Source organism: Chaetura pelagica, unplaced genomic scaffold, assembly GCF_000747805.2.
Source record: "Chaetura pelagica isolate M959 unplaced genomic scaffold, ChaPel_1.0 scaffold20, whole genome shotgun sequence".
Taxonomy (NCBI): Eukaryota; Metazoa; Chordata; class Aves; order Apodiformes; family Apodidae; genus Chaetura; species Chaetura pelagica.
In genome coordinates, this window is record NW_009951958.1 from 3,913,457 (window position 1) to 3,928,834 (window position 15,378).

Consider the following 15,378-nt stretch of genomic DNA (forward strand, 5'->3'; position numbering starts at 1 on the left):
CGCCTTGACAGGGCGCGGGCTGCGCATGCGCAGCCGCTCGCCGCGGGGTACGCGGACCCGGGGAAGCGCCGGGTTAAACCCATGGACTGGTTTGGGTTGGACGCGACCGCAGAGATCATCTAGTTCCCACTTCCCTGCATAGGCAGGGACGCCTCCCACTGCACCAAGCTGCTCAAAGCCCCAAACCCACCTGTATCCCCAAGTTTGCCAGGCAAACTATGCCCCTGTCTCACCGGCCTCACAGAACTTCCAGCTAGTGCCTAAATCTACCCTCTTCCAGTTTAAAACCATTACCCCTCATCCTATCACTACAAACCCTTGTAAAAAGTCCCTTCCCAGCTTTCCTCTAAGGCTCTCTTCAGGTACTGGAGGGTGCCCTAAGGTGTCCCCGGAGCTTTATCCTCTCCCAGGCTGAACAACCCCAACTTCTCAGCCTGTCTTTGTAAGAAGGGTGCTCCAGTCCTCTGATCAAGAAAATAACTCAAACATCCTCTGATTTTTCCACTTGCCTGGGGTAATCTGGCTTGCGAAGGTGCCCAACTCCCTGTGACAACAGCTTCAGTGCCTGTACACCTTCTGAAATTAGGAATAACTGGTTTCCCCAGCAGGGTGGAACGCCACACTGGCTGCCCAGGACAGGCTGGCTTTGGGGTGAGAACTGTTCATCAGATCCATTCCAGCAGCCAAACAACATGAAAACACACTGAGTGGGAAAAGTAGCAGCTGCTTCATCTTTTTTTTTTCCTTGATGTCCTGAGTCCTTCAAAGGTCTCACTCTTCACAACATCTGAATAAACCCCGGTCTTGCTCTGGGAAAGCGCGGATCTGCTGCTCGTGCTGGAACTGCTGCCTGTCTGAACACTCCCAAAGCTGGCAACCACCAGGCCTGAGCTGGCAGGGAAGAACAAAGACTGTAGATAGGCAGGTGTCAAGGCACTTGCCATACTCAGCACCTTATCAAATATCTTTACAGGCAGCATTTTATTCCTGCACCAGCAATTAATGGCAGCACTTCCACTGATCACACAAGCCTCCTGCCAGCACAGAACAGGAAAACATGACCATGGCTGTTTATCTGGGTGCTCACACTGATCCTGTAAGACAGGATTTAGATTACAGTGACTTCTGGCTAGCAAGACATGTCACAGCAACACAAAAACCAGTGCTTGTGCTGACAGATGAAGGAATATGGCACTACAATCATACCAAACCACTGAATTAGATGGTGCTACTGAAAAGTACATCAGTAGCTGACACACTTAAATGCAAGTGAAGGTGCACAGTACCAACCAAGAAGTGCTTAATTTTCAGGATATGAAGCTGGGCAACAAATGGAGGTTAGGAGATTAGGCTGCTTTTTGCTATATTCTTCAGAACATTTAATAACATCTTAACCACTAAGCACCCCATAAGAAAATTCACGTAACCAATACATGATGGCCCATGTTGTTATAACAGGAACAAGACACTATGAAACCTGTAACCTTTTATTTAAAAAAAAACAAAAAACAGCTTCAGAATAGATCAAATGTAATAACTTCTCCAAAAAATACCAAAAGGTACAGTGTAAAGCATCTTCTCATTAAATACAAACTAGCATTTTTTGATGCATTGCATCAATGTTTTGCATCTATGCTGATGCAAAAGGATTTTTTTGTTGCATCCTGGCACATGGAAAATGTATACACTGAAACAGGATGACTGACAACACTTTGTATCTACTCAAATTCTAACAGTGGAACATTTTTTAAAAAATTCCTACTAGTAATTCTGAAAAAAAAACCCAAACCTTAACACCATTACGTTTAGTTTGCTTCTGCTAAGGTATATTTTTCAACATTAAAAATAAGGGTTTAAGTACTATATAGCATCAAGATGCACTCTGACTTTAAAACTGCTCTACGAACAAAAGCCCTCCTACTTTCAAATGTTCTTCAACGTTGAAGGTCCCAGTAAATGCTAGTTAACTTGGAACTTGAGATAAAAATGCAAGGAAATCAACTGGTAGGAAGTCAAATGTAAATTCTTCAGGAACAATAAAAGGAATTAAAACCACTTCAAACACCATAAACATTTTTGGATGCAGCAAGCCAATGATTCTTTTACCTGACTGTACCTAAATTTAATTGCTATAGAACAGTGAGAACAGTTCATCAGTTCCTGGTCTGGAAGTAACTCTGATGAGGTGCCTCATTTTTAGGGATAAATTCACATTGAGGATACCCCAGCTGTTATCATCCTGCAGATTCTGACAAAGCTAAGCTTAAAAGCAAGTGACTACATGCTCCTGCTTAATACCTTACACATGCTGGCAAACTGAGGGCTTTTCTCCAAGAACACTCCCCAGTTTCAGCCAATTTCAAGATGTCTGACTGCTTCTGCTCAGCTCCACATCGTACCTCTCTTTGGTATACACAAACAAGTGCCATTTTGTTTCTAAGAGCCAGAGAAATTGCCTCCAGCTACTTGTAAAAGACAGAGAAAGGTCTGCAAAATGAGGATCCCATGTCTGGGAGGGTAAGGAACTCTACCATACCACTGACTTTCTTGTGGACTGTTGTATTTATTCCTACGAATTCTTAAAAAATCTGAAGTTATTGCATTAAGTTTGTGAAAAAAAACTTACAAAAAGAAACAGGAGGCAAATGTTTAAGAAAAAAATAGGAGACAGACATGCTCCATTTACAGAGGAGCATGATGAACTTGAGCTACTTGTAATATAAATTACTTTCATACTGTTTGTGCAGTATTCCTTCAATGTGATCTGAACCAGTTTTAAGGGGAAGAGCAGAATAGTCTCCATCCAAGTTTAATTATTTTGGGTCTCAGCTAACAGCTTTACTTGTGAAAGTGAGGATGCAAAACTAGTTTTCAAGAAAGGAAAAAACCTGAATTTTCAAAGCACGAAGTACAACCAATGTTCCCATGGAAAATGCTGCTACATCACTACCGAAGTATTCACAGACTGGGGCTCTGTGCCAAACGGCAGTCCAAAGGGAAGTTCATAGGCAATCCCTAAAAAAACCATAAAATGGAATTTATTATTAAACACACAATTTCTACTATAATAGAGGGGTCAAAGAACAGATACTCAGTACTCCTAGACAAAACAAAACAAAAAAACCCCCAACTTTTGAAATTCCTGTTTGTGTTTTGGTTGCAAGATGAACAAAAATCAGTGTTTGTCATCAGCTGGGCAACAGAATCTTTTCCAACCAAGTGATGATGCCATTCCAGTGGATCAGTTTCCCCACTTTCCCCCCTTAAGGGCATCATGTCTTTTACCATTCCAAGTAAAAGTAACAAAGATAGATAGCTCTGCCACCATCTTAGCAAGTAGTCTGAAGAATTACAGTGACGTGCTGCAATCTTCTGCCTAGTTCTATTTCAGTTTCTTAGGAAGGTGGAATCAGTGTTCAAGTCCATTTGCCAGGTTAGCCCACTGTCACAAAACGGCTTCCTTTGTTCTGAGACAGTGCTGTCCTTTGCTCCTTCAGGATCCCAAAACGTTCGTTCAGTGTCATCCCTGTCTGAAAAATGAAGTAATTTCACCACAAATGTAAAATATGGTAATTTAATTGAAGTAATGCAGATGAGAATAATGTGGTTTTTTCCTCATTCTGTATAATTGCTGGAGTTCTTAATTGCTTCACTTAGATTTAAAAAAAAAGAAGAAGTTTGATTTCATAATTTCCTGCACCATTTAAAAATCATACTGAACTACACATCAAGTGCTGGCATTTCTCAGAATTCATTATGAATACATGGTACACAATGTCAAGACTGGGAGTTTACCCAAAATATCTTAAGTTAACTTGAGGACATACAGACTGAAAAAGGGAACTTTTTCTACACTCATTTCCCCACACAGATTCTATACAACTTCAACTAATGCAGCATGTTAACCATGTTAATGGGAGTTGCTTTCCAGTCCATCTAGTTGAGGCAGTAGGCTGGAGTCCAAAAGTTCAATTAGTTTTACAATATAGCAGCAGACTATTTTTAACATACTGCTTATTCATGGAAAGAGCAAATCCAGATTAATGCACTGAACCCATGTAGTTTTCTACAGCTGGTGGTAAGGAGCTGATTACAAGATCAGCATCTAACTGTGTCACCCTATAACATTTCCTTCAATGACAGCACCAAGATTCCTGTGCCACAGCACCTGTCTTCATGAAACTTGTGAGAAATTACCCATCTTTCAGGCCTTTACATCCTCACTTTTGATTTTCCTAGATGCACAGCAAAAGTTGCCTTGCAAATGCAGCTGTCAGAGTTCCATGCAGGTTACACAACTGAAGGAAGCTCATCCCTGAATTACGCACAGTTGCTGATTCAAGCACAGCAGGAACACCAGAGGGCTTTTAGAAATATTCAACATTTTAAATCCCATTTAAAGCACAGGGGCATGCAAGAGATGAACTAGAGGAACAGGAACAGTCAGTTTAGTTACTTGCTTCAAGTTACAGAGCAGGTTAGTGGAAGAACTGGAAGTGGAAACAAGAAGCAGTCAGTAGTTTGCTGTTGCTAGTGAGTCTAGGAGAAAAGTGCCTGGCTCACTGACTTCTATCTGTCTTGAAACTACTCACACAGTTAAAGAAAGAAATGGCATTTACCTGTTTTCCAACACTGTTAATATCAAACTGCAATGGAACCCCTTTGGGAATCTTCTTCTCTTCGGATTGGTCCCTCTTCATCAGAAATGGTGGCACAGGAGTACGAGTCAATCGTAACTTCTGGGAACTGTGAAAGAAGAACGTTACAAAGGATGCAGTGAATACGTGTGTTCTGCAATAAAGGCTTAATGCTGATAGAGGCACAAGTTTCTCATCAAGCCATTTGATCAGGCTGGCTGAATAGCTGGAGGGCACAAATTCAAGAAGGTAAAAGTCAGGCAGAACTAGAAAAGGGTCTAATTTGTTATAGCTATCAGACAGCAAGTGTCCCAACAAGACGGAATCTTGTAACTCTTAATCCTACTGACAAACACATAATTTGCAGTTAATTATTCCTGTTAAAAAAAAAAAGTACAGTCAACTATGTGCTACTACTGAGACACTTTTAAATAGAACACCTCACGAAACAACAGCACTATCAATGTCCCAAAGACAAGTACAGCAGTGCTTTCTTTAAGCACAACTCCAGCAGTATCTTATGAATCAGGTGGGAACTATTACAAACACTCATTAATCAGATGCTCATTCATTTTCATTCAGATAGTGAAGGAAAACAGCTGCAATACGGTCTGATTTGGAAGAGGCAGACAAGGTGAAAATCTGCCAGTCCAGCACTCTTCAACTCTACATACCACATCAAGCTCCTAACTGGGAGATGCCTTGTGAAATCCAGCTGTGATATTATTCAAACATAGCTCAGGAACACTTAGGAAGGGGCCACACTAAAAAGTCTTCACAAGAAGCTATGACCTTGAGGCCACCTGAGACACTATCTGCAAGAAACTTACTAAATGGCTCAAAACAGCAATTTCAGAACTTTTTGGAAAACTCACATTGGGGTTATTATTGCTCCTGGGTTATCAATGGACACTGTCAGAATCCCTCCACTTGTGGTGGAAGTTCGCCATCTAGTTTGAAAACAGAAATCACTTAGAAAAACATTGCAAAAATTTCAGTCAAGGTATCTTTAAAAGCATGTCAAAAACCCTGGCTATTAAAGATTGTTAAAGATTGACACAAGCTTTCAGAATACAGGTCAGTACAAAGACCACATGCAGTCAAACAATCTACAAGAAGCTTGGTTACTGATCCTTGTATCTTTAATAAAATATTCTAAACCTATTCAGGTGAGCACTAGCTCGCACGCTGGTAAGGTGTAACAGAACTGCAGCACCAACTGAAATGTTCACTTTAAGAAACATAGAGCTTCCTTGCCACTAAAATGGTCCTTGCAGCAAATCCAAGATGTGACAGGCAGCAGGTCTGCAGTGCAGGCTGCTTGTTCAGCCTATTATGTTAACAGCAAACAAGCAGCAAAGAGCCTAACAGGTACAGGTATGGGATGAACACATGGGGAGAGCTGAGTGTCCACCTTGTGACCTGTCTCGCTTATTTTTAAATTGCTTCATAGACTTCTATGTATATTAAATAAAAAGGAGATTACATCAAGAGCTCAGGAGAACACTGACATTTGAATTTTTCTCCCAGTCTGTGCAGTATTCATGAGTGGCAGAGATTCGTCTGACTCTCTAAAGGTACCATCTTCCCCCTCATTCCTGCAAGTGTCTCACACAAACTCCTCCCAGTTAAATTAGAATATAATTTAGGAAGTATCTGGGAACAGGAGGAAAATCACGGTCACTCAGGTGATGTGACTACATGGAAAAAAAAATAATCACATTTGATTATCATATCCAGGAAGCCAAATCTAAAGGGAGAATCATATGATTAACCAAACTGAAATTTTCCAAATGAAATACTTACTGACGAGTTCTCTTTACTGTCTGTTTATCAAGATTATCTGTTGACTGCACTTGGGCTTGCACCTGAAAACACATCAACATAGACACTGGATTTGAATACTGTTTCAATTCTTGCTCCAGCAGCTGGAAATACAGTTCAAAAACAAGAGTTTAAAGCTGTCTGTACACTCTGCACAAACAGGGTTGAACTTTCAGAGGGACCTCAAAGATAACTATCCCATTACTTTTGTAAGACATTGGAAAAAAAATACTTTAAGAACACAGAGTAATTTAAACAAAGTTGTCAATGACAGTAACTTAACCAGTAAAGAAGTGGACACGTTTCTGAGGACTGTCAGCAAACATGACACTTTACCAAGATACACCAAAATATTACCAGGCCAGCCAAGAAAAACCTGGCTAGTTTCTAATCTAATCAGTATTAACATACATAGTATCCAATATGCCACTAAGTCCTACATGCTGTTTTAAAGGACTTTTAGTTTTGCTTTTCTTCCTCATGATCCTGTCTGTAAATCTGCATTCCATGTGGATGGAAGACACCTGCAGTCACAACAGTGACAGATGTAAAATGAGGGCACAAGTGAAAACAGAGAACACCACGGTTACTCACGACACACTCTGTATTCTCTTAATCTTACTCAAAATAACAAAAAAATCTTTAAGTAACTAAAATAATAACTTCAAGAGCAAAAATAATGAAAATAAATAACCTCAACACAGCAACCCTTCAGCTTCCAAGACATATTTCTGCTCTATCCTTCACCCAAAGACAACTTCTGAAAGCTGCACAATGCTTTCTAACATTTACTTTTAAAAGGAAAAATACTCTGCAACCACCCTCAAAAATCCTGAGAGGTTCTATGTACCACTGAACAGTCCACCTACACTGGAACCAGAAGCAAGACTCAATGGATCACAGAAACTGGAGGACAAGTACATTTTCCTAGAACTCCAGCCTGTCTCCCAGTCCACCTGAAATTTTTACTCAGATCCAATATTCAAAGTTGACTCATGTCAGTGTTATACATTAGCTTAGAAGCTGTGGCACAATTTTGTTATTTTCATTAATGGTTATTACCTTCAGACCCCTTCTAAACAGGAAAGTTGCTTGACGAGTGTCTTTCTGCTGATTTAGTTTATTTCCAATTCTGGCAAAAGTGGACGGTATGTTATTCCTGTAATGGTTATTAAAAGATAGTTATCAAAGGCTCCACAGATAACCTACTACACAGACCACTTGGAAATTCAGGTAAGTGCCCAATACACCCCCAAGGACACCTGCAATGCAGCCTCTTTGAGGCTGAACATTTCAGTTGTGATAAGCCTCTCATCTACTAGGTACAAAACACTCCTCAAACGGAGCAATCACTGCTGTTACATACAAGTCTAGCACTCCTACAGTCACAGGACACTACGGTTATTAATTCTGCCTTTTACTTTGCTCAGAAGCCTCCAGCACTTGAAACATTGCTGGTAAGATGAAAAAAATCAGAAAAAAAGAAGCAGTCTTGATACGTCTAAGGAAAGTTTGTTTACAGTTTCCACGGTAGAGTCACATAGTGAAAATTTTCATCATGGAGACCAGTTACAACGCAGTTCCTAACAGACATCTTAACTCCACAAATAAAACATGCAATAGCTTCCATGAAACTGAAGATGGCACCACCTCCCACAAAGGCATTTTATTTTAAAAGTTCACTAAACCACAGCTATCACTCCAAAGCTCCTGAAATCATCATATGGCCATTTTTATACAGCCTGCTCAGGATTTAAATAAAGAACACCAGGTGCTCACAAATAGAGGTAAACCTGAGTGCTCTACATGGTAGTAAATATCTGGCTTTGTACTGACACCATGGTTGTCCCGTGCTTGGCTTCCAGATTTGTAGAACTTCATACACAGTAGTCTTGACCCTGTCACTGTGGCCAGTACCTACCACCTTCTGTTGGTCTTGGTCCTGTCAAACAAGATTAACCATATGAAGTTGTCAAGAAGAGTTCAGAAAGCAGAAGGTATTTTACCTTCTGTTTAGTGGGGCAGGCCTCCTGAGGGCTGGAGCTTGTTTTCTCTGCATTTCAGATCGTCTCTGCAGGTTTGTTCTCTTTTTCAGGACTGGATAATTCCGCTGTGCATTCTTAAAAAACAAATGTCTATATAATTTATGCATACTGTATATACACACTTTTCCTTCAATTTCCAATTAAAAACTGTATATGGAATTTATTTGGCTTCACCACCTTTCACAGTCTAGTATAATTTCAATCCATTCATTACCAGGACAAAAAAAAAAAAAAGCAGCAGATCTTACCAGTTACTTTTATGTCTTTAAAATTAGTCTTCTTCACAAACCCCAAGGCAACTCCCTTTCTACACCACTGAATGCAATGGAGAAGGCAACAAGGCACTGGAGGAGTGTAGCAGAAGGAGCCCACCAAAGGAATTAAGTGTTTTGCAAAATCTTCCATTTTTGTAACAGGCACATGCTTAACACCTCCATGTTGGCTGAATCATTGGTTCGTAACAAAGCAATGGAAAGACAAGAAATCCTACTAGGTGAGCTTTCCTCATAAAAATACAGGAACTCCCCCAATACTTGCACAGAACATACTTCACTGCTTCGATTTTCAAGACCTACAACCCAATTAAGTGTTAAAGAACTTTCTAACATAGTCATTAACCATCCTCCTCAAAACAAATGAGCTCAGCTAACACATCCCCGATATAATAAAAGGTTGCACCAGATGTCTATATTTTATATTTCAGCAGCACTGAAAGCTATTGTGAAGCTTTCTGAAGCTGATGTGTTTCATTCTTTTAATCCGTTCTTACATGAACCACTAGCATTGCACTCATTACCTTCTCACTAAGGGGCTGTCTGTTCAGGGGACTAATTCCTTTGCGTGACCCCATCGCTTTCTTGGCTGCCAAGCCAGTTATAACTCCATAGGAACGCTTCTTCCCTCCCATCTTCTTTCTGCGTCCCAAACGATTCTTACCATAACCTGCAACAAGGATGAAGAAGAGTTCAACAACTCATATTGAAAGAAAAATCTTACAGCTTTAAGATGCGATGCAGACAACACAAGTTATTTGGCTGCACACCTCAGGCATTACAGAAGAAGCTTTCACTACACTTGAAGACAATTTGGTCATCACAGTTCTGCTCTAGTTCACTGCATTCGTTTCTGCTGAAAGTTTGCTACTTGACCTGTCTACAGGGACAACTTAGGGGTTATTCTGGCATAGAAAGCTACCAAAATATTCTGAAATGGAACTTCTTCAAGTGCTGAATAATACAAAACCAAACCAAATACAAACTAAACCAACTAGATCCTCACATTCATCGATCTTTAAATTACCAGTTTATTTTAAAGAAAAGGGGGGAGGGAAAGCAACTTCAAAGCTTATTTATTTAAATCAGTGGTTCCCAAGACATGACTTAAGAAAAAAAGAATACAGCAATTGGCCCACAAGTTGTATTAAACAGCACATGAATTACATCACATTTAAAGTGTTTTAAATTAGAAGTCTGGACAAAACCGAAAACTGAAAGCAGCTTTTGAATATAAAAGGCTTATAGGTCTGAGGTCTGCAGTACAAACATTTGAAATCTCCAGTTACAAGGGTTTGGTTATCCCTGTCTGGAGCCACTGCGCTTCAAGCTATGAATACCAACCATGCTTCAGTTTTATCCCAAAGTATCATCCACCTCCTCCAGAACCTCAGACTGCAAGATAAATTTAAGACTAAGAAGTCAGCTCTACAGCAACAAAACCATCTAGTTTTAATAAATCTCACTTTACAGCATTACTAATAAATCTGTGCTTCTCATGAGACAGGAGCCATCACATGAGGTTAAGGCAGCCATCAGCACCCAGTTTAAATAAATTTCCCATGGAGAAATGACTACATACCCACATTTTGGGGACAGTTAGCAAATGCTCTTCAGGGTTACTTAGGCTGAAAGGGACCTCATGAGCCCTCTGGACCAACCTCAGCTCAAATAAATGACAACTGCAAGGCTAGCTCAGGCTAGTTGCATTCTGTGTATCACCAAGGACAACTTTTATTTAAATGAACAATGCTCCTCTCTCTGTTTCTCCCCAAAAAGCTGAAAAGAGTCCCAGCTCAAGTTCCTCACTTCTTTCCAGAGAGTTTGGCAGACTCTTCTGAAACCACAAGGAATTGTATCCTGCTGATAATCTGTGGCTTCTGTAACTGTCCACAAAAAAAACAGAGGGTTTTCTATTTATCTGAATAACTTCAGTGGCAATGGAGCAGCAAAAGATCTATTGGTCATAAACTACTAATAACTAGAATGCTCAGAAGAACTATTTAATTATACCTTCTGCTCAAAAAACAATAGAAAAGCGGTTTGCTTTCAATGGGAGAAAATGTGTGCAGATGTATAGGAAGGAGGAGTTAAAACTATTCACAGTGTTTCAACAAGTTGTGAATCTGGCAACTTTGCAAAAAAATGTTTGCTTTTTCCTAGAATGAGGGCAGGCAAGAAGGGAAAGTTCTAAGAGAGAAAAGTAACTGCCAGGACAGCTTTTATTTAGAGCTTTTGAAGCTCAAGTTTCTCCTGAAATTCTAAATTCTAATACTTGCTTCTTTTGCACCTTTTGCATCATAAACAATTGCATTTCACAACAGTGGCCATAAATAGAAGCCTACAAACTTAAATTCACTTACTTTTTCACTACACAGATACTCTCACACTTGGACTGACTGATGGGCTGGTATTTTCCTGTACTGTCACAAATTTATTAGAGATGCACAAATTAAGTAACACTGCTATGTTGGCCTGGATAAAAAGCAGAACTCCTCTAAGCCCTGAGCAACACAACATTCCACTGATCCCCAAAGACAATTGTGTCTAAGATGCTATCAAGGAGCTGCATACAAAAAATATTAAGCAACGACAAAGATAAAATGGGGATCACTGTGGATACACCAGGCAGAAGTGTGTTTTGTTTTAAATTAATGCTTCTAAACAAAAAAATTCAAGTATTAAACCTTTAATTAGCTTGGCTCGAGGTCATAAGACTTCTGATTAGACACTACTATGATTAGACAATATTCTTCCATTATTTTGATAATCCAGTTCTAAAAAGGTACTTTAAAAAAAAAAACAACATAAGCAAAACCAGTCTATACTTGAAGCAGGTGCTGGCTGTTTACTGGACTAAAACCTGGGAAACATTTCAGATTATGACTTGTTTATCAAAAAAACCCAACCAATCTGACAGTTACTTGGGGAATCTGCAATAAAGCTGGTTTTGTGCACTTTTCCTCTCTTTACCCCCCATCTATACGATTTTCTCCCTGCTTTTGTATTCCACTGTAAAAACACTGGCTTAAGAAGACTGACACAGTGCTTCCCAAGGTCTTAATAAGTAAATCCAACTCAGACATTCTGCACTACCTGTTTACATATCCTAGAGGCAGCACTACAGTCAGCAGTAACATCTGTTTTGGAGACGTGTGGTAGGAGAATTCTACCTAGCAAATATAAATGTAGTGGCTCTGAGCTCTGGCAAGGCCTCCACAGTTCCTAGCGTAGAGGCTTTGGCATAAGCACCCTTTCTATCCATCCGTGAAAAGGGATAAAGGATCAACACAATTTCCAAAATTAAAATAAATTTTAAAAATCAGAAAGAAAGCAAATCCCTCCTTGAGTCAAACCTAGCCCATCAAGATCCTAAGCTCCCTGTTGGCCAAACATGTTAATCACTTTCTCACACTGAACCACAAAGCTAAACTTAAATGGATCACAGAGAACTGAATTATAATCAAAACCACATATTACACTATTGAAAGGCACCTGAATGGACCATTTTGATCCATACATTTTGATTATGTTACACTTCAGTTAAAAAAACCAAACAACCTGCACAATCCGCACTACATTTGACATACACACCTTTCTGCTGCTGGATTCCCCACTTGGAGCCTGGTGTCCTGAACTGTCGAGTTCGATTCTGCTGAAGCCCTCTCTTTATTTTGGGGGAATACTGTTTTCTTTCTTCTTTCTTGTTCAGTTTAATTATATCATCTGTAAGCAGAAAATACAAAAGAAAGATTTGATACATTGCAGGCATATTCTATTTCTGATGAAAAAAACTCTAGCAGGTTGGAGTCACGGGAAAACAGAGCAGTTAATTTTGCAAAGCCAGCACATACAAGCTAAGGTTCCAGAATTATCTCTGTAAAATATTCAGCCCCTATTCATCTTACAGTACTTCCTTTATAACATAAAGCCCTAGCAAAAGAGAAGCAGCTGCATACATCAAGAACATCCAAGAGACTTGAAAGATCATGGCATTCTGCCCAGCATGAAATTTTAAATTGAATGACTACATTAGTTTTTGAACAGTGTTACAGAGAAGGTAATCTCACCACCAGCAGACTTTACAGATTCCAGATAAAATGTCAATTCAAGCCTTAGTTCTTTCATTCTAAGTCACTTCAGAAAAATCACACAGAAGGAACTTGGCCCTATCAGTTATCTTCATGTGTTCACTGAGGTTGAGATGATGGGAAAAAAGTAATCAAGAATTCTCTCCCCAAGTACCTGCAATCCAAAGCAATTGCCTTATCTATCATCCAGTAAAACTATGTTGAACAAATTATTAACTGGTTTAAAAAAGATGGGTAAGTTAATAAACAGAAGTGAACAGCAGGTCTGTCAAGTGCAAATTGTGCCGCACCACTTTGATCTCCTTCACTGACCTGGTAGCTGGTGCAGGAGATAAGAGTAAAGCAACAGATGTGGCAGCCTTTTATTTAGCTCATTTACAGAACATCATCATGGAAATGTGTCAATTTATGTTTATTTCATCTAGATCATGACAGCACGACTGATAAAAGTGTTATGTTTCAACGGGGATCTACCACAAATGTGGACATCCCTTTCTGAGTCAAAGAGAGATGGGAATGAGGTTACTGCATTTAACAAGAGTTCAAATGGACTCAGATGTGGCAGAACAGAGAAAAGAGCATTAAAAAAATCCATACCATCATTATACGATGTTTCACATCCTGCTAAAGTAAAGCTAAGAGAAAACTGCCTTGCTTTGTTGCAAAAATGACTGAACATTCAGAAAAAAAATCTACTAGAATTAGAAATACTGATACAGGTCACTCAGAGTTTGATTTCTATAGAATCTGCTATAAAGGGATCACTCCTGGAGCAAGAATTCCCAAACTATCCTTTTATAAGACAAAGGAAATCAAAGCCACTTAAAAATGGTATACAGGTCCAAAAAATTGCACTGCTAACAGCAGTACTCAATCAGGAGCATTATTTGAGTTTAGCACCACAAATAAACTGATGTTAACGAAAACTTCTTAAACTGTTAGAGCAATATATGTAACTGCAACAGCTGCTTCCATCCCTCTGTCCCTGCAATACAAACCCACCATGTTCAGAGAGCACAGATCCTTGCTTCACAGCTCATCTGCTCTATATTAAATCCCATTTTTGCAAGTTAGCTGTTGCTGCAGACACGACTCCCAAGTTTCTAAATAAAAGGATGTGTCAGCTGTTCTCTTTCTTGGGGAAATGAAGGGTATCTGGGACTTAAGCATTTGTTAGTTGAGACAAACTGAAGCAATCTCTTGGCTGAGATGAGATATCAAACCTATAGCTAAATCAGCAGAATAATCTGGGAACATCATCAATCTGGAAGCTTAGCTTCCGATGAGTTGCACATAGCACACTAGCAATAAATATAAATTTAACCTTTATTACTACATGAGAAAATACTCAGTATTAAGATCTAAATCTTCAAATTTCCTAGATTAATGTTGAGTCAATTTTTTTTATAGTATGACAGATGTGGGATTGCATCTCTCTCTTTGCTTACACCAGAGCACACAACTTTGACTTGGGGACAGTAAATGTGGATGACACGCAAATCACCCTTGCAAGGAAACAAGATAAGGGACACACCCACTCACAACAGCTTCTTAACATGTCGCCATGGCAATTTGCTATTAGTCAACGTCCAGGACATGCAGTAGTGGCTAACTGAAAGATTAATTCAGCCAAGGAGCATCAGAATATATGAAAATACAACCAGTCATGCAGAATCAATAACTCTTGGAAACAAAGATTCAGTATGCTATAAGTAAAAACAGATTTATAGATTTAACATGAACGTTGTAATGCTACTTCATAGTCAGACAAATTCTAAACATCATTTCTCTAGTACTTTCTGCTGCCAAAACAAAGAACTCCACTGGAACACTCAGAGAAGGAAAAATATTGCAAATGCTCTTATTTTAACCACAAAGGCCAAGTCTGCTGTTAACACTGTAGTTCACAAGGTGATTTAACTTTCTGAAGCAAGTTTGCTGCTACTGCATATCTACCATGGTCTGGTAGTGTCACAGAGCAGTCTTGGAGTGTGCAAAACCATTTTTTAAAAAATAAAACTAAACTGGAACATAGCTATTGTGTCCCCAGCTGCCAAGGGGACTTAGGGCACAGGACCAGAAGAGAACTACTCTGAGGCACCTCTTTGAAATACACATAGCAAGGATGTCAGTTTCTCTCCTACACTCAAGAGACACAGCTCTGCAGATCTGTACTGAGACCGTGCAACTTACTAACACACACAGCCAAGGAATGGGAGGACCGGGGAGAAAGGGGTAGACAGTCACAGGAAACTATATGGTAGAGAACATCGAGCTTGAGCTGACAGGTAAAGTACTGATGGAGTTAAGAAGGAGACTTGCCATTACCGACTTCCAAACCTGGGAAGAAGAAAAGGCAAGGCCTGCTGAGCTGCAACCTAACCACGCCGCCCCTGCAATTATGAGCCCTGGGAAGCTTGCACAGGCCCCCCAGCCAAGGGCCCGGGCACCAGACACGCCAGGCGCCCGGTGCCGGGCCTGCTGCGGGCACCCGGGAGGGGGAGCGGGG

The 15,378-nt window shown here is 39.9% G+C and overlaps 2 protein-coding genes across 2 annotated transcripts in view; both read right to left on the reverse strand.

Moving 5' to 3' along the window:
- LRCH3 (leucine-rich repeats and calponin homology (CH) domain containing 3) overlaps positions 1-2,307 on the reverse strand; it is a 66,764-nt gene extending 64,457 nt beyond the window's left edge. The window contains exon 1 of the mRNA XM_010000351.1: positions 2,304-2,307. Within this exon, the coding sequence (XP_009998653.1) occupies positions 2,304-2,307 (4 nt within the window). The remainder of the gene's footprint in view (positions 1-2,303) is intronic.
- A 1,127-nt stretch (positions 2,308-3,434) lies between these two features.
- On the reverse strand, positions 3,435-14,427 carry FYTTD1 (forty-two-three domain containing 1). Its single transcript, XM_010000362.1, has 9 exons — positions 14,412-14,427; positions 12,373-12,504; positions 9,303-9,448; positions 8,468-8,580; positions 7,524-7,620; positions 6,444-6,505; positions 5,513-5,587; positions 4,620-4,746; positions 3,435-3,530 (listed from the first exon to the last, which is right to left on the reverse strand). Exons 1-9 carry the CDS (start codon positions 14,425-14,427, stop codon positions 3,435-3,437), a joined length of 864 nt encoding a protein of 287 aa, XP_009998664.1.
- Positions 14,428-15,378: the final 951 nt, after the last annotated feature.

Bases quoted from the DNA above. Each gene is read 5' to 3' on its own strand.
- FYTTD1 (XM_010000362.1), bottom strand. The intron at 8,581-9,302 runs GTAATGAGTGCA...TTGTTTTTTAAG, and splicing joins GACAGCCCCTTAGTGAGAAG to AATGCACAGCGGAATTATCC. The intron at 5,588-6,443 runs GTAAGTATTTCA...TTTTCAAACTAG, and splicing joins ACAGTAAAGAGAACTCGTCA to ATGGCGAACTTCCACCACAA.